Source organism: Haliaeetus leucocephalus, unplaced genomic scaffold, assembly GCF_000737465.1.
Source record: "Haliaeetus leucocephalus isolate CR32 unplaced genomic scaffold, Haliaeetus_leucocephalus-4.0 Scaffold373, whole genome shotgun sequence".
Lineage (NCBI taxonomy): Eukaryota > Metazoa > Chordata > Aves > Accipitriformes > Accipitridae > Haliaeetus > Haliaeetus leucocephalus.
Genome location: NW_010972809.1, coordinates 2,055,757 through 2,072,904, shown reverse-complemented (window position 1 = coordinate 2,072,904; position 17,148 = coordinate 2,055,757). Strand labels below are relative to the sequence as shown.

The following is a 17,148-nucleotide window of genomic DNA, read 5'->3' as shown; positions in this document are numbered from 1 at the left end:
CCCCCCCCTCCCCCCCCCCCCCCCCGCTGCAGCTCTAGCAGGAGGCGGCGCGGACACGCGTGAATGTGGTCTCCGGTCCCCGAGTGACCCGGCCCCGAGGTGAGTGCCAGGGGCCTCCGCCCCGGGGGAACCTCCCTCCGGTGACATCCCCTCCAGGGACACACACACACACACACACACGACACAGCCTTCCCCCGGGGAAACCCCCCCAAAGCTCCGGGGACCCCACTGCCGGCCGCCAGCTGTCACGGCCGCGGCGCTGCCGAGCGCCGGCCCGGGGCCGGGGTGGGGGCGGGCGGCTGTCAGCCTGGGCCGGCTGGGGGGGGGCGAGTTTTAAAGCTGGGAGCACTTCGTGGTCCCACCTCCCCTTGTTTGTCAGGCTGCGCTCGTTTCCTTCTTTCTCTGTGTCGGTGTGTGCGTGTGGTTTCTTTCTTTTTTTTTTAATTCTCCCCCCCCCAAGACAAACTTGCTGTCAACTGCGCAGGTAAACCTCACAAAGCTTTCCCGTGTAGGCCACGCGTTACAGACGGATGAAATGTTATAGAATGTGACAGTGTGTTAGCCATCTCTCTCTCCCCCCTTTTAAAGGGCTTGTTTTCTCTGCCAGTAAGATAATGTTTATAGGATGCGGAGTCATATAAAGCTTAGTAAAGTAAGTGATGTTTGCTTGTTCTTTAAAAATTTGTGGGGTTTTGGGAGGGTGTTGCTTGTTTGGGGCGGGGAAGTGGGGACAAAGTGGCATACAACTGAAAGCAATGGCCTTGCTTACAGCTACATGCATAAGCCGATCTATTTTTCTTTCTCTTTCTCCCCACCTCCCTCTTCCCCCTCCCGTAGCGCTTACAGCAAAAATGTTTATGATTCTGTATGCCTGGCCTCTGCCTTTCAAAACAGGAGGCCTCTCTGAATCTTAAATATTTTCACCAACCTTCTCAGTGAATGATAACTGCCGCCTTTTATTTTCTAACCCCGTACACGCAATGGAACAGATGCGTGTCCTTTTACCTTCACGGATAAAGGGCCTTGCAGCAGCAGCAGACTCTGATCACCTGGTAGTCACCAAAATGAGTCGCCCGGTGCCTTGCTCACTACCAAGGTAGTTCGTAGCCTCCGCCTGTAAGGGCAACACCACAATGATTATCTGGCGTCAGAAGTTAAGGTGATAGAAAGAGATACTGTTGTGTCTCTGATCCAGAAGGAAAGCTCCTGGGGAAAAAAGCCACCGTTTCCTGGGGGGTTACACAGTAGTTAGGGAAATCTCATGTAAACGAAATTGGTTGCTTTTCTTTTCTCTACTCTGCAACCTTATCCACCCCTATGCAGTGGTAAGTTATGGTGTAGTAATGCTTTTGTTTTTTAGGTAATAAAGACTGACTTAATTATTTTTTCCCTCTCTCTAATTAGTTATAATTGGGGGGGCGCATACGAAAAAGAAAGTTATTTTTTGTATTGGGTTGTCTGACTAGTTTTTCACTTACGTGGATATCATGTGACTTCCCTTCCCCTCCCAAATCAATTTCTTCTATCTTTAGAGGAGAATAAAGCACCAGTTTACTTGATTTGCATCAGCTTTGTTTGAAACTTTGTAAAAATGTCCATTCTCTCTTCCTGTTACCTTTACTTTTAGCAGAATTCCTGAACAAAGCTACTGCTACCATGTCCCACAGCTTGAACAAGGAAGATGCAGCCTGGAACAGAGATAATTGAGAAGACTCAAATATTAAAAAAAAAAAAAATTATAAACTGATCCCTACTACAACAGGATAACATTCATGATGCAGTGCTGTTGTATAAGGGTTTTATTTCCACTTCCTTTCTGTGTGTGGTGGAGCACGTTTAGATTTAATTCTTCCTCTAGGCTCTCTTTATTTGTGTTTTACTCCCTGTGAAAAGAATGCCTTTGATAATAACATTTTAAATATGCTTTCATATTTCTGTGGCATACTTTCTTACACTCCATGCTTTCCAGCCTACATGATAAACTGTGGTCTTTTCCATGTTCCCACCGATATAGTCAAGGACAGCTATAGAGCTCTCTCATGGCATAAACCTTTTCTTCTCTCCTGTAGTATGCTTAACAACAAAGTCTGTAATATTCTGATCACCTATAATTGCAGTGCAACTGCAGTTTAGACTTTAAATTCTGATGTACTTTCATAGGAGGGTGTGCAAGTCTTGGAACGGGTTGTTCACCTGGTATTAAACATCTCTTCAGTACGCTGCTTGGAAAGGTGCTTTATAGTGCAAATCTCTTGCTACCAATAAATCAGTAGTTAGCAGGACGAGCGTTACTCAGAGTGGTATTTCAATGGTTGCATTATGAGCTGATATCTGTTCACTTTGCCAAGCCAAATTCCAGTCCAGGTCTTCACGTAATGCAAATCAGATTATTGAAATCCAGGGTATGCTGATCTGGAACAGCCTGTCAAGATGTACTCAAGGATCTAATCTTAACTCCGAACTTAGTTTAAAATAGTAGTATTGTTCCTTTCCCGTAATGCCTCATTCTCTCATTTCCTCCTGAATTGATAGTCAAGCTAAACAGATTCTTACCTAGGTGTCGTGGTTTAACCCCAGCCAGCAACTAAGCACCACGCAGCCGCTCACTCACTCCCCCCCACCCAGTGGGATGGGGGAGAAAATCAGGAAAAGAAGTAAAACTCGTGGGTTGAGATAAGAACGGTTCAGTAGAACAGAAAAGAAGAAACTAATAATGATAATGATAGCACTAATAAAATGCCAACAGTAGTAATAAAAGGATTGAAATGTACAAATGATGCGCAGGGCAATTGCTCACCACCCGCCGACCGACACCCAGCCAGACCCCGAGCGGCGAATCCCTGCCCCCACTCCCTCCAGTTCCTATTCTAAATGGGACGTCCCATGGTATGGAATACCCTGTTGGCCAGTTTGGGTCAGGTGCCCTGGCTGGGCATGAGAAGCTGAAAAATCCTTGACTCTAGTCTAAACACTACTGAGCAACAACTGAAAACATCAGTGTTATCAACATTCTTCACATACTGAACTCAAAACACAGCACTGTACCAGCTACTGGGAAGACAGTTAACTCTATCCCAGCTGAAACCAGGACATTAGGTAACTCTGACAAAAGTAGTATTATGAGTGGCTGTACTGCCCAGGTGATTAGACAGCTCTACAAGGTCAAGCAATTTAATTTTTTTTCTTAACTACTGCCTACCTTTTTTTGCAGATCCAATAATACAATGTCAACTGGAAGGGTACGAACGAAAAAAAAGGCATGTTCTTCAGACCAGTCTCCAGACAACCTTCCTCTGAGGAGTTCTGGAAGACAGGTATTTATAATAATTTAAAAACACTGGGTTTGTACTCTGGTGTTTTTTATTTTCTGTTGACATTTATAAAGAAAGTGGGCTTCATTGTTGGTAAGTTAGGACTTAAGAGTATTTAGCCAGAGAGAGGGAGATTTAGTTAATTCCATGAATAAGTAGGCAAAGTGTCTGATTTGTGAACAATGTTCAGAAAAGATAAATGCTCGATATAACCTGTAAATACTTGATGTGTTAAAAATACAATCACAGATGTCTGCCCATCCAGACAAAGCTGTCTGCCCATCCAGACAGAGGCGTAAACCAACATAATACACAGTACCTTTGCGGCCCAGAGGAGACATTTGGTATACAGCTTTGTATCTGGAGTCCAAAAAAAGCCCCAAGCCTATCCTAATATTTTATTTGAGATGCAGATAAGGTTGCCACTAATTAGTATCAGTAAGTATGTGAAGAAGAGAATTTCTTTTTCTGAAGGAGAAATAGAATGAATGCATGAAGCTTGACTCATTAGCATGTGATGGAGCTTAAAATATGATTTAAACTGAAAGCTTTGCTTATAGTTTCTTCAGTGGCATCAGTTAGACTAAGGCAAGGCATTTTTAGCTTTAAATGATATTTCCAGCCTTACTGTTGGTTTTGGGTTTTTTTTGTTTTTTTTTTTTTTTTTAGAAAAACTGACCTACTTTGACAGCTGTTTCATGCTGCAGCTATTTCACAATGGGTACAAAAATTTTCATTAGTACCATTTTAACCATTTGATGCTACCCACAAGCTGCAAAACTGTTTGAATGCCATTTTGTAGAAGATGCATTTGTGTCATTTCTGGTCAGATTTCAGCTATTCTTTATTAGGTGAAGAAGAAAGCAGCTGAAGCAGCAGATGATGATGATGAAGCATCAGAGAAGAAATACAGAAAATGTGAAAAAGCTGGATGCACTGCAACATGTCCGGTTTGCTTTGCCAGTGCAGCTGAAAGGTTTGTTTCTTTTTATTTGCATTTTCCATGGACTTCTCTAAACTTGCAGTTGAAGTTTAGGATCCTAACTATATTCTGCAAAATCCCTTCATTTCTAAATGTAGAGGGAGAATCGAAAGGTACTAATAGGAGTCTTAAGATGCCAGTAAAGTGTCACAAGTTATTCCTGTTGTGAATACCTTTCTACTGTGCAAGTTGCTAATTCAGGTATAGAATATCTTTAGAATACGCTTATTTATGTTATTAATGGTGTCTTCTGGAACACGCCTTGCTTCTGTGAAACTGAGAGCATATTAGTGTAATCTGAGGAAGCTAAACTTGCTTTCAAGATAGAAAATGAAACCGTTATTTACTGCAGAAAGTCTTTATCACTGTTTTGTTGGCACGCTTTGCAGTCCGAGGTGAGATTCTGACCTTGAAATTTTAGGTCTTGGGAGACAGTTGTACTTATTTGAACTCTTTGTTCTCAGCTTTCTGTGTACTTGCACAAGTCCTTTTGCATTCTGACCCTGGCGGTACCGAATGCATGATACTGGCCAGGTGTATCTATAATAAGCAACACATTAGACCTCATTATGCAGCAGGCAGACTGTAATTATATAGCATGCCTACCTCCCTGGTTAACTGAGACAAACTTCCCTTGTTTTATTTTTTTCCCAATGATATAAAATAATTCAGTGCTTCATTTAGTTACCTGTGTGGATTGTTCTTTGGTGGCAGGAGGTCAATGTGTTCTGGATGTTGCCATAGGAAAACCAGGTGTTTCGGCAGTTGCGTAAGAGACTTGTAGGGGAAATGAGCACCTGAGAGATCAGCATTGGTGATGCTATGTTTTTTATTTAGGAAACAATAGATACTGCTTAGTCATCTTTTCGAATTGTTATTTTAGTATTTTGATTTCCACCCCTCCCACCCCCCCAAGTACATACTTTCAACATTATTTGTTTGAGATGAGATCATTTCATGGCTAGCTATTTCAGTGTTAGTAGCTTAGGTTACTGCTTTTCTCTCGTGCTTTTTACCTTGTGCATTTATCTTGAACCATTTCATTGAGTTTAATGAGAGTTTTCTAAGTGAAGAGCAGTTGCTTTGATGAATATAATCTTTGCTAATGGATATTTCTTTCTGAGAGTAATACAGAATAAATATCCAGAATGTGTAACTGCTTCCTCAAGGTTTTCTCTCGTTGGGTTAAAATCGCAGCCAACTCGGTCATGTGAAAAAAATAGGCAACATCTGTTTTGTGTTCAGATTTGCCTTTATAGTTTTGTCAGTTGTTCTGGGGACGAGATGTTGTAATGATTTATGAATCAACTGATCATACATACAAGAAAAATACTGATTTAAATGATCCCTCCCACCCTTGCACTAATATCAGAACAAAATGGAACAAAGTAAAAGGAACTGTAAGTTCCTATGGAGAGGGACTTTGCCTTCTTATACATTTGTAGAACGCTTAGTGGGTCACAGCACATATTGTAAGAGCAAATCTATTTCATGTTCAGGAAACGTCCGCTTAAAGGGTACTAAAGACAGGCTCAGTTGACCATTGTTAGTGGGAGGTTGCTGGAAGCCAGACCAACTATAAAACTGCACATTGTGTGCATTTTGCCTCCTTTGCATCTGGTGTTGCTTAGTTTGGAAACTGGAAATGTTTAAGACAATTGAAATGATCTTATTGTTATTTGTATGACTGTAACGCCTTGTGCAAGTCAGCCTTCGTGAATGTAATGTAAAGCCCTGGCTTGTCTTGAATGTTTTGTTCATGTTCTAGAATGTGCTACTGTCAATAGAAAGATTTTTTCTAAATGTGTCTTAAAACTATTTCTATGTCTCCTGCATTACAGATGTGCTAAAAATGGGTATACGTCTAGATGGTATCATCTTTCCTGTGGGGAACACTTCTGCAATGAATGTTTTGACCACTATTACCGAAGGTAGATTTGCCAGTCAAGGTTGTGCTTTTTCAGTGCTTATTAAAATTTGGCAGACGTTACAACTGTTGAAACATCATGCACATAAACATAACACAAAGACTTGTCCTCTGTGCTTGCTTTGTTCAAAGCGAGGCTTAGATATTGGTGCCAAAACTGCAGGTGTTGTATGGACTAATCATCAGCCTAAACATAGCAGTGTGAACAAAACTGGTTACTTCAGGCAGGCTGATTTGTGTGTACAGTTTTCTGAAGCTTTTGTCTTCTTTAAAACAACAACAGAGAATTTTAAATGATGAGAACAGTTTTAAGTAAATCCATTTTCCTCTATCAAGCAAATTCACTTTACAATGTGAGTTCAGGAGACCTTGCCTCTCTGTAACGTTGAATCAGTGAGCAGATTTAACTCTTGCAGTTCAGTGACTCTGAAGACTCTGGTCAGGCTTACAGAGTGCTTTCAGCTCCAAGCTCCTTCCCGTTTCAGTGAGAGCTGAATCCAGCCAGCTCTACTAAGACTTCTGGGTGCTTATGTGCTCAGCAATACCTGTGACTCAGTCCAGGCCTTAGCTACTGGGAAGTGTGCTCATGATCAAGAGGACATAGCGGTCAGGATGCAATTTATTATTATCGTAATAACCATGACGTTCTCCTTTTTTAATAGGAAAAATACAGTACTCTCTACAGCCTTATTTCTCTGTCCTTGTATAAAATGTTTAATTTTAGAATAACTGCTGTTGCTTGAAATTAACTAGATATTCAATTTTCTACTGCTTGCTGTTTTCTTTTCTCTCTCTTCTTAGCCATAAAGATGGTTATGAGAAATATACTGCCTGGAAAAGGATTTGGACAAGTAATGGTAAAAGTGAGCCCAGTCCAAAAGCCTTCATGGCTGATCAACAGCTTCCTTACTGGGTAAGATGGAGAGTGATTTATTTAATAGGGTATATTTCAATGTGATGTTTTGATGTGAGTTTCTGGTATTATATGTTTAAGAAGCAGGTCAGCTAAGTTTTTTGGGGGGGGTTCTAGTATTAGAGGACTGTGGAAAAGCTCAAGATAATAATTCTGATCAGCTTCTCCATTGTTGGAGACCTTCTCCACACCCCACAAAGAACAACCTTCTGTTGCTTTTCAGTGAAGTAGCAGCTAAGATGTGTGATGTTCAGGTAGAATAAGACTTGGCAGGGAAAAGGCAGCATGCAAGGGAAAGGCAGGGAAAAGGCAAGTATGTGAAAGACTTCCAAAATAGATTTTGTATTTCCCTGGTAAAGAGAGCAAAAGAAGAGAGACTGGAATGGAAGGAAGTTTATTGTTAGTGGTGGTGGTTTTGTTTTGTTGTTGGTTTTGAAGTGGTGAACAATATGTTTTTGCAGTAATGCTTGCAAAACCCACTAAGACCATAGTAACGGGGTGTTGAATTGATTTTGAAGTTAGGTTCTGTGGAGAAATTCAGTCTTACAGGAGATGGGCACAGGGTTTCTGTATACCAGATGTCTGAGGATTACATGAGAATGAATTCAACTATTATATTTGACAAGTTCTTCACATCTCCCTGCTTTCTAATTGGTTAGTTATGCTTCATTAATCTTATCTGTAATCACACAGCAACAAGTAAAAACATGTTTGTTTTTTGACTTGTAGGTGCAGTGCACAAAGCCAGACTGTGGTAAGTGGCGTCAGCTGACAAAGGAAATCCAGCTGACACCACAAATAGCTAAAACTTACAGATGTGGTATGAAACTGAACAATTCCACCAAGGTAACACAGAAGAGTTTTGCTCATATTGAAATTAACAACAACTTGGTATTTCTTGTTTGCAGACATTAACTTCTTCTTGTTTGCTGCTTAATGTTTCTAATGTCAAAATGATTGTCTGATGGCCTGGAGAGCTGCACAGTGACAGGCCTACATGCTGTTTGGACTTCTTGTTTCCCGACTGGAAACATCAATACAGAAGTATCTGGAATGTCTTTGCCCAGCCAATTGTGAAATCCTTCATTCTGAAGCTATGGAAAGGTTATCAGCATGTACAAAATAGACATACACCAAAATGTTTATTTTGGTTTTGTTCGGCCATACTTTGTTATTGAGGAAAGCATCTGGAAAGCTCAATGAGCTTTTATTAATTTCTAGCAAGTCTGTCATGGGGCTTTACAGCAAAACTTTCAGCTTTGGCATGAAGATAACTCCTGAAATTTGGAAGAGTCCTTATACTGCCATAGAGTCTATATAGTTAAAAACATAACATGAAAATACTGACCATATGAAAATCAGAAGGGTCAGCATTTAATCTTGAAACTTTGTGATGAAGATACTCTTAAAATACACGAGAAACTTTCTTTCATAGTGGACTGGAAGAGTCTTTCTGGAAAATGTGGGATATTTCCAGAATTTTTCTGCAAAATTCTGTTGGTTTTTTTCTTAATTTGTTTGTTTCAGTGTTCCACTCCACTTCTTGAAATAGAATGTATATTTTAATATCTGATCAGCAGAAACTAACTTAACAAATGAGAAACATTTTCTGGGGTGTTTTTACTTTATGGTGTGTTGTGGTTTTTAACTATGCATTTCTCTGCTATTTATTTTTACTAACATAATCGTCTCTGCTACAGAAGGCTAACACTAACACATTTTTGGCTTGTTTTTTAAGTTTAAAGAGCTATGCCATAGACAAATTACTTTGTATTATATTCAATTTTTGTTGTACAGCTTAAGAATAGCTCTGATACCATTCACTTTTCTTTCAGACTGAGGGCTCAGACCAGTGTTCCATGCCTGAGGACTTGGTGAGTAGTGGCTGTTCCTCCTCATTTGTCCTAGAATATGAAAACAGTCTTAAAGCACAGCATATTTATTTTTTTTTCTTGGTCCTTTGGCCAATTATGGCGGTATTTATGCGTTTTGCTCAGGAAACTCAGACACTATTTGCAACAGAGCCTAAGGCCTTCTACTTTTTCATCTTTTTCCTCTTTTCCCTCTTTTGCCTTACCATACCAATTAGCTTTCAGGTGGTTCATGGTGTCTTTGAGTTGTGGCCTGTGATTCAAGGTTTACTCCTAATTCTTATTTTTGATCAGGCAAAACAGCATTCAGTTGCCAGCTTTCAAATAGAATTCCCCATCCTAAAATTTCCCTGTCTTTCAGGTGGTTTCTATCTTTAGTCAAGCTAGTCTCCTGTTTCTGAAGACTGCAAGAGAACATCAAAACATGTTTTCTCTCTCCTCTCCCTCGTAATACAGAACTAGACTTGATGTATGTTGGTGTTTCAATGGGTTTATGATCATGTAACCCTGCATTTCAGATTTAGTATGATCTGATGTTCAATAAGCCAATGTTGACAAGTGTACCTGAGGTAACCCTGTCCCAGGAAACATGTTCAAGCTTATTGTTGACTCTTGTAGAAGCTTTGTGGTTTTGTTTCCTTAATGCATGTTTGATTTGTAAAATAAGGCTGAATCACCAGTGTTTGAGGGTCTTAGAAGGTCTTTGATGGGGACAGCAGAATCTAAATTAAATCGATCAGTTAGTGTAGACTTTTCTAAGTTCAGATTTCTGGATGCATAAATGACTGTAAATGTTTTATAAAGGGCCTGATAAGGCATAGATGTGTTGTCACGGCACGTTTCATCTGTTTGCTTTCCACATGGGTGTGGAGTTTGTGAAGTTTCAGCTCCATTTCTGAGGAAGAGATGAATGCTACAGGTTTTCTGTGTCAGGCTGAGGTAGGGGAAAGAGGGAGAGAAAATGTCTTTATGACTTGCAATTCTGAGATTGGTACTTCTAGTGCTTTTTGGTCTCAGTTTTGGAGGGAGGGGGGGAATTGGTTCATTTTCCAACGTTTTCAAAGTACTGACGTGTTCTCTTCTCCCCTCTTTCCTTCACTTCTCCGCTTGGCCAGAGAGTGGCTGAAGTTTCAGACCATTGGTGGTACTCCATGCTCATACTCCCTCCTTTGCTGAAAGACAGTGTGGCAGCTCCCTTTCTAGCTGCATATTATCCAGACTGCGTGGGCATGAGTCCATCCTGTACCAGCACTAATCGGTTACCTGGTGAATCCAACCTTGTGAAGTTAGAGCACTTAAAGAGCGTGCCTAATTTGACTGGTAAGGGCCATCTGCAGGGCTCTGTTGCTTAAATAGGTGTGATAAATTTTGTCTTACGAGTTTATAAGGCACATAATGCTCCTGATTCAGAAATACTGGTTCTGTTCTCAGCACTAATACACATTCTCTGTGTGACTGCCTCTATACTTCTTTGATGCAATTTACTCATTTGTAAGATAAAGGTAATATATTTTGTATGGCATTTTTTTAGGGAGTAAGCACAGACTGCATAGGCTTTTTGTTTACCACCTGTCATTTGTTTATAGAAATGGGAAATTAAAATGCAGGTACTGAAAGATTGCGTTTTTGAGGAAAGGAAGTTTCATCAAAACAAAACATGATTCTGCTAGTTTCAATACTGTGGATCTCTGGGGCTTTGGAGAAAAGGATTTGATTTCTTAAGGCACTCAGATTTTGTTTAGATTAATTTTTTTGCTAATGACAGCTCTGATGCTGACAGCCTGGGAGTGTGCATCTGCAGAATAGGTCAGGTAAGGAGAAAGGTAATTTAGGATTCCCATACTCATCTCAGAGAGAACGCTTTGAGAAAAGTTCAGCTTCTGTGTTGTCTTAGCAGGCTTTGCTCTCCTTAGGTGCTGAAAAGAAATCTGTTCATCTATTCAACAGATGTTTATCTGCTTAACAAATAGAAAACTTCATTACACAGAGCTACCAATACTGCACGTGGAAGATGATTACTTTTAGTTACTACCCACTCTGGGCAGTATTGGGAGTTGAAGATCAAAGGGGTTCAGAGTACTGCATGAGCCTGTACAGTGATGCTAGACCTTAGACTTGAGTTTAGATCCTGTTCCTTGTTGGACTCATTGTGGTATCTGAGGGCACATACTGTTTCTCTGACAAACTTAAGCTCTGATAGGTCCAAGATGTACCCATCAGGTAGCAGGACAGTAATTAATATTGCACAGCCTAGAGAGTAGGAGAGGGGAGAGCAACAAAACTGAAATCATTCTGAAGGTGGCTAGAGGCTGGAAAGCTTCGTTACTTGTTTATCTGTGTGAGGTCAATGGATCGTCTTAGAGGGAAAAGGACGTGATGAAGATGTGATGGAATATGACTGGTTCTTGGTGTGTCTTTATTCAGTTGCAGGCATGAACAAGTATTTCCAGCCTTTTTACCAGCCCAATGAATGTGGGAAAGCACTTTGCGTGAGGCCAGATGTCATGGAACTGGATGAACTCTATGAGTTCCCAGAATATTCACGAGATCCTACCATGTACTTGGCTTTGAGAAACCTGATTTTGGCTCTGTGGTACACGAACTGCAAGGTAAGAGATGCTAATAGTTAATTTGTTTATTTACAAATAAGAGCTGCTTTTTGGGGATGTGGATTCTCTTCTTAAGTATTGGACTCTTAGACATCTCCTTATGCACCAGAAAAATTGCTCCCAACCTTTTGAAAAATCAATTCTAAGTTTGGCTGGTTTTTTGTTTTTTTGTTGGGGGCGGGGGGGTGTTGAGTTTTAATGCCTAGGAGCTTCTTTTGCAGTAAAATACAAAAGTTTTAGAAGTATTAAAACTCTACTGAGTCTCCCCAGCTATTAACTTCTAAAGTGATGCTTGAACATTTCTAAACAGTGTTTGTGGGTGCTTTATGATATTTTTTTTTCATGTGACTGTTGGACAGGGAAGTGATTTTCTTTTTACTTATGCTAACTCTATGGCACTGCCTTCAGTGGAATTGCTGGAATTTCACATACCGGAAGCTTTCAGATACTGATGTCTGTATTTATGTGAAGGTTTTGGATATTAATCTATTTTTTATTTGGAATGCCATTTTGGAATGGATTTTATTGGAATGTCATTGTGAGCATTGCCACCAGGTAGATTCATTTTGCAATCAGGGATGCATTTCAATACCATTCCTGTACTAATGGAGCACACCATGGAGTTTGCAAGAGTATCTTGTAGACTTATTTGCTTTTATTCCATGTTCATCTAGTTTAATAAATTGTTACCTTACTGTGTAAAGCTGGCTAGCAAGAAACTTCCAGAAAACTTGCTTTTAAAATGCTCTCAGAAACCTGATTCATGATTAATTTTACCATCTAGTTTACAGTTTAAATATGATGTAAATGCATGAAAAAAAATTGAATATTAGAAAATCAACACTTTCTATTCTTTGTTTTTGCTTTGCAGGAGGCTCTTACCCCTCAAAAATGTATCCATCACATCATTGTTCGGGGCCTTGTGCGTATTCGCTGTGTACAGGAAATGGAGAGGATACTTTATTTTATGACAAGGAAAGGGCTAATTAATACAGGGATTTTATCAGTTAGTCCTGACCAGTATCTTCTTCCTAAAGAATACCACAATGTAAGTTGCTGTAATAATCCCTATGTTATTAGTGCTATAAAACTACATGGCACATGTAATTTTTTTTTTGGTTCTGGATTTTTTGCTCATTATCTATCATTCCAACCATTTATGTAAAAATTGCATCTAAAAGCAAACACATTGCATGTTTTTCACATGGTTCTCATCTGCCTTCAATGGCTATGGAAACTACAGACACGGGACTCTTCCCAGCAAGGTTTTTGTTCCCACTAAAATCTATGGAATTCAGTTCTATGGATTCATGCTTCTTATGAGCTTTTCAGATGGATGGGAACTGTGTGAAAAATACACAATACACTTAGGTTCTTCTCATGGCTTAACCTTGTAATACAACTCTGCTTTCATAGGCGAGGAAACTCGTATTCCGTATTGGTTTGCCAGATTAAAGGGTACATATTTATGACTAGCAATCTGCTTGACAGCACACAGAAACTTATCAAATTAATGTATTCTGTAATGGAATATCTCCTAGAAATTGTAAGTTGATTTATGTTTGGAAAGTGTATTTGTACATGTTTTTAATTATAAACTAGTTTTTACTGGTCAACCCAATCTGTGATTGAAATCATTACAAGGTAAGTGTGTTTCTTGTCTGATAACTTCTGTTAGATTTTGTTACTTGACTGATAACTTCAGCTGGTTCCATTAAAATAAACCGAAACATTGAACCATCTGCTTTTAAAGTCCTTAAAAATCGTAACTATTTTAAAAGCTACAATTGATCTTTTCTTTATATTAAATGCACTATCATCTTTAAAAGTTATCACTGATTACTTTAGAGGACAAGAGAGCCTAGACTTCTGAAACCTACAGTTATTTTTAACTTTAGCAAGAAGAAAAATAAGTGTGCGATGATAATTTCTATTTTAGTGCGAACTATTTTTATTTAAATTTTTTTTTTTTTTAATTTTTTTTTTTTTAGAAATCTGTCATTATTGTTGGGGCTGGTGCAGCAGGATTAGCAGCAGCCCGACAACTGCACAACTTTGGAATTAAGGTAAGAAACTGTAGAGTACCTTACTTAAAAAATCAGACGCTCTCTGCTTTGTAAGTGTTCTTCATCAAAATGAAAAAAATTACATTCTTGTTAAAACTTTTATGTATAGGGCACCCTAATTCATTTGTAAAATCTGGGGTTTTACTGAGTGAATCTGCTGTTTAAAAACGGCACTTATTTGTATCTAAAATTCAGCAAAGGATGCAGTGAATATTTTACATAGACTTGGGTTGGGAGGATAGGGGAGACATGGATATTCATGTCCGAATAATGGGACTGTAGATGATGGCTGTTTAAATGAGGTGAAATTTTCTTTTGTTTGTGCACTCTACTGTACTTACTTGTTGCTTATTAAAAACAAGCAAATCACATGTATTTCCCTTTTCCCTCATATTTATCATTGGCAGTGTGATCTCACAATATTTACAAGTTGAAATAATTTTATACATCAGAATATTCTTATGAAAATCTATGGGACTCCACCCATGAAGTGTTTGCAGGGCTGACGTTCAAGGAAATGAATAAGCATCTGACTTTCTGGATTTATATTTTCATATATGTGTATATTTATATGAAACCCTGAATGCTATATGTCCATTATCTCATTCTTTGGTGGCTAAATAGTATATTGCTGTGCAGCCTTTCTGTACATCAAGTCCTGTGGAAAGCTATTCTGCAGTAAAATACCAATTGGCAGGACGTTTTTTTTAATATATAAAATATATTATATATATTTTTATATATAGACACTGTTGCTTTCTACTGTTCTGAAGAGATGGAGCTTCTCTAAAAAGACTTTCTCTAAAAATAAAAAGATAATGTAAGTAAGTAAGGGTAAACATATTCAGTCAGATATCCGTCTCGTCCTCCAGTATCCTGTGTCTGTCTGTGACAAGTAATGGATGCTGAAGGAGGTATGTATGAATGGTGGAAATACATGAGAATGGAGTTTTCTTGGAACATCCCAGGAATAAATTTCTCCAAAAGGTGTATGGACTTTCTTAGATGGACACTGCACCCAGACCATTGTGTTTAATAGCCTGTAGCATGCCTTAAACTCCAATTTTGAGATTTCCTGAATAGGTCTTCAGCTTTTTTAAAAAGAAGGCTTACTTTTGTTAGGGTTGTTTCTTAAAGCAACATCTATTTTATATGTGTATACCCCAAAAGGTAACCTTTAAAAGACAATTTAAATGCATAAATGAACTATATCCACAAACAAAAATAAAGTGTTAAGATTGTTAGCATTGCTGGATTGTTTGGGTTTTTTTGTTTTGTTTTGTTTTCTCCTTTGCTCTGGAGTTGAACAGATATGTTTAATATAATCAAACCTTACAATTTACTAAGCTGCATTGTGTCACAGGTCATTGTCTTAGAAGCTAAAGACAGAATTGGTGGCCGAGTGTGGGACGATAAGACGTTCAAAGGAGTCACTGTTGGAAGAGGTGCACAAATCGTCAATGGATGTGTCAACAACCCAATGGCACTAATGTGTGAGCAAGTGGGTTCCCTGCAGTGGTCATGCATTATCACGACTGAAAAACTGTCATTAAAGCCAGGTTCAGGTGGCTGGGGAAGGGTGGGGTTCCTTTTTCATGACATGATTAAAACACCATTCTGTGTTGTAAGTAAACTCTGTGTTGCTATTCTATCTTTGGTAATGGCTGGGGACAGAGAAGGGCTGTAGAATCGTTTCAGACACATTATATAAAGAAAAACAAGGCGGCTCCACCTTCAGAACCAGAAGAAACCCCCTTTTTCTGGAGACAGTAATGTAAAAGGTCCCCAGCAGACTTCCTTAGAGCTAAGAAAGGCTTTACTGTGGGAAGCTATTGCTGTGTTTTCATAATACATACTTCTGTGACTCACCTGGCTTTGCTCAGCCTCTATATTTCTAGTTCAGTTCCGCACAAGTTACGATGAATGTTAACAACTACTGATGCAAACACACTGCAGTTCAATTTTTTATTTTTTTTTTTTATTTGTTGAGTTGGTTTGGGGTTTTTTGGGTGGGAAGCTGAATTTCTCTCAAGTGGAACCCGAGTATGGATTTGGTTCAGAGAGGCATGCAAATCCAGCCCATGCTATTTTAACTGTTTAGTGCTCTATACTGTCATGAGGAAACTTTTTTTTAATCATGTTTTAGTTATGAGGTGAGGAGTAATGACTTCTTAATACACCTTGGGTGCCCATCCCTTTGTAGTCATCTGATGTCATCTTTCATTCAAAGTACAACTCTATCTTGAGAAAAGATCTGCAGTGGTGACCAGCAGCCTAGAGAGGTGTGAGGATATCTGAAAAACACTGGAGCGCACCCTAAGTAACAAGGCCCTAGGAAGAAGTTAGTGCTGTATTTGTGCTACTTTCTCTAGACTGACTGTAGAACATAGAAACATCTTTATTCTGATTTAGGTCTGTTGCGTGTTCGATAGAAGATGGACAAGCAGAGGAACATACTAGGTTTAATTCCAAATAATTTCTTTGCTTGTTTCTTAATAAAATTGCTGGTAACTGGCAAGCAACATCCTGTCAATTCCTGAATGCAGAGAACCGTTTGGGCATCAGGCACCAGAAAGTTGTAGAAAAGAACTGATTTTAATGGCAATTCAGAGAATAAGGTGAGGTAGAAATGAAGAGGAGATTGGTTCATCATGTTTGATTACCAGACCCAACAACTCTGTACTAGGCTCTGGCCTCACAGGACAGTTGGAGATGAGGTTTCTGGGAATCCCCAATAAAGATGGAAGAGTGGGTTAAAACACTTTGTGGACAATTAACAGATAGAAGGATTGTTGGTATTCCAGTTTTAGGAGAACAAGAGTTTATCTGACTAATTATTTAAAGTCGTGGATGTTTTTTAAGTGGCATCACTTAAATTTGAGATTAAGGGATTCGCCTTACTTTAAATAACTTTGAGCAGGCTAGGCACTGTAGTTTTTCCATACTTAAAAAGCAATAAAATGTCTTTTTCTTAAGCTTGGCATTAAAATGCACAAACTAGGGGAGAAATGTGACTTGATCCAGGAAGGTGGAAGGATAACAGATCCCACTATTGATAAACGTATGGACTTTCATTTCAATGCCATCCTAGATGTCGTCTCTGAGTGGAGAAAAGATAAAACCCAACATCAAGATGTTCCTCTTGGTGGTAAGTGGGAGATGTATTGCAAAGCGAAGATGTTGGCTGTGTTCATAGAGTTCTATATTAAATTGGCTTTTACATCAGACATTTTTAGAAGTGTATGGCTGTACATCTGACCTTAAATCCAACAGTGATAACCTGTCTCTAAGCAAGACAAAGGGAGATTGACTATCGTATACACACAGACTAAAATGTCACTTGTAACTTTTAAGGAAGCCTAATTTGAAGGCTTTTGTAATACTGTACAGCTCCTGATGTAGTATCTTGTTTTCATGAGGTAGCTTTTTCAGTGTAACTAGTGGCACTAGCAGTTCAAAGCTTCTTGCT

General features: G+C 39.1%; 3 protein-coding genes across 4 annotated transcripts in view; 1 reads left to right on the top strand and 2 right to left on the bottom strand.

Moving 5' to 3' along the window:
• TPMT (thiopurine S-methyltransferase) overlaps positions 1–1,094 on the bottom strand; it is a 12,137-nt gene extending 11,043 nt beyond the window's left edge. The window contains exon 1 of the mRNA XM_010573161.1: positions 1,006–1,094. The gene's annotated coding sequence lies outside the window, so the exon portion shown is untranslated. The remainder of the gene's footprint in view (positions 1–1,005) is intronic.
• KDM1B (lysine (K)-specific demethylase 1B) overlaps positions 28–17,148 on the top strand; it is a 29,185-nt gene continuing 12,064 nt past the window's right edge. The window contains exons 1-13 of the mRNA XM_010573163.1: positions 28–99; positions 3,212–3,314; positions 4,163–4,287; positions 6,135–6,224; positions 7,022–7,133; positions 7,863–7,979; positions 8,969–9,007; positions 10,120–10,324; positions 11,429–11,613; positions 12,485–12,661; positions 13,605–13,679; positions 15,043–15,180; positions 16,656–16,827. Of these exons, the coding sequence (XP_010571465.1) occupies positions 3,225–3,314; positions 4,163–4,287; positions 6,135–6,224; positions 7,022–7,133; positions 7,863–7,979; positions 8,969–9,007; positions 10,120–10,324; positions 11,429–11,613; positions 12,485–12,661; positions 13,605–13,679; positions 15,043–15,180; positions 16,656–16,827 (1,525 nt within the window). The 5' untranslated portion in view covers positions 28–99; positions 3,212–3,224. The remainder of the gene's footprint in view (positions 100–3,211; positions 3,315–4,162; positions 4,288–6,134; positions 6,225–7,021; positions 7,134–7,862; positions 7,980–8,968; positions 9,008–10,119; positions 10,325–11,428; positions 11,614–12,484; positions 12,662–13,604; positions 13,680–15,042; positions 15,181–16,655; positions 16,828–17,148) is intronic.
• The window catches only part of DEK (DEK proto-oncogene), a 52,285-nt gene continuing 35,588 nt past the window's right edge, over positions 452–17,148 (bottom strand). Inside the window, exons 13-15 of one of the 2 annotated variants that reach the window (XR_774715.1) lie at positions 4,982–5,090; positions 1,616–1,688; positions 452–1,114 (exon numbers count right to left, since the gene is read on the bottom strand). The gene's annotated coding sequence lies outside the window, so the exon portion shown is untranslated. The remainder of the gene's footprint in view (positions 1,115–1,615; positions 1,689–4,981; positions 5,091–17,148) is intronic. The other variant, XR_774716.1, reaches the window with a different exon arrangement.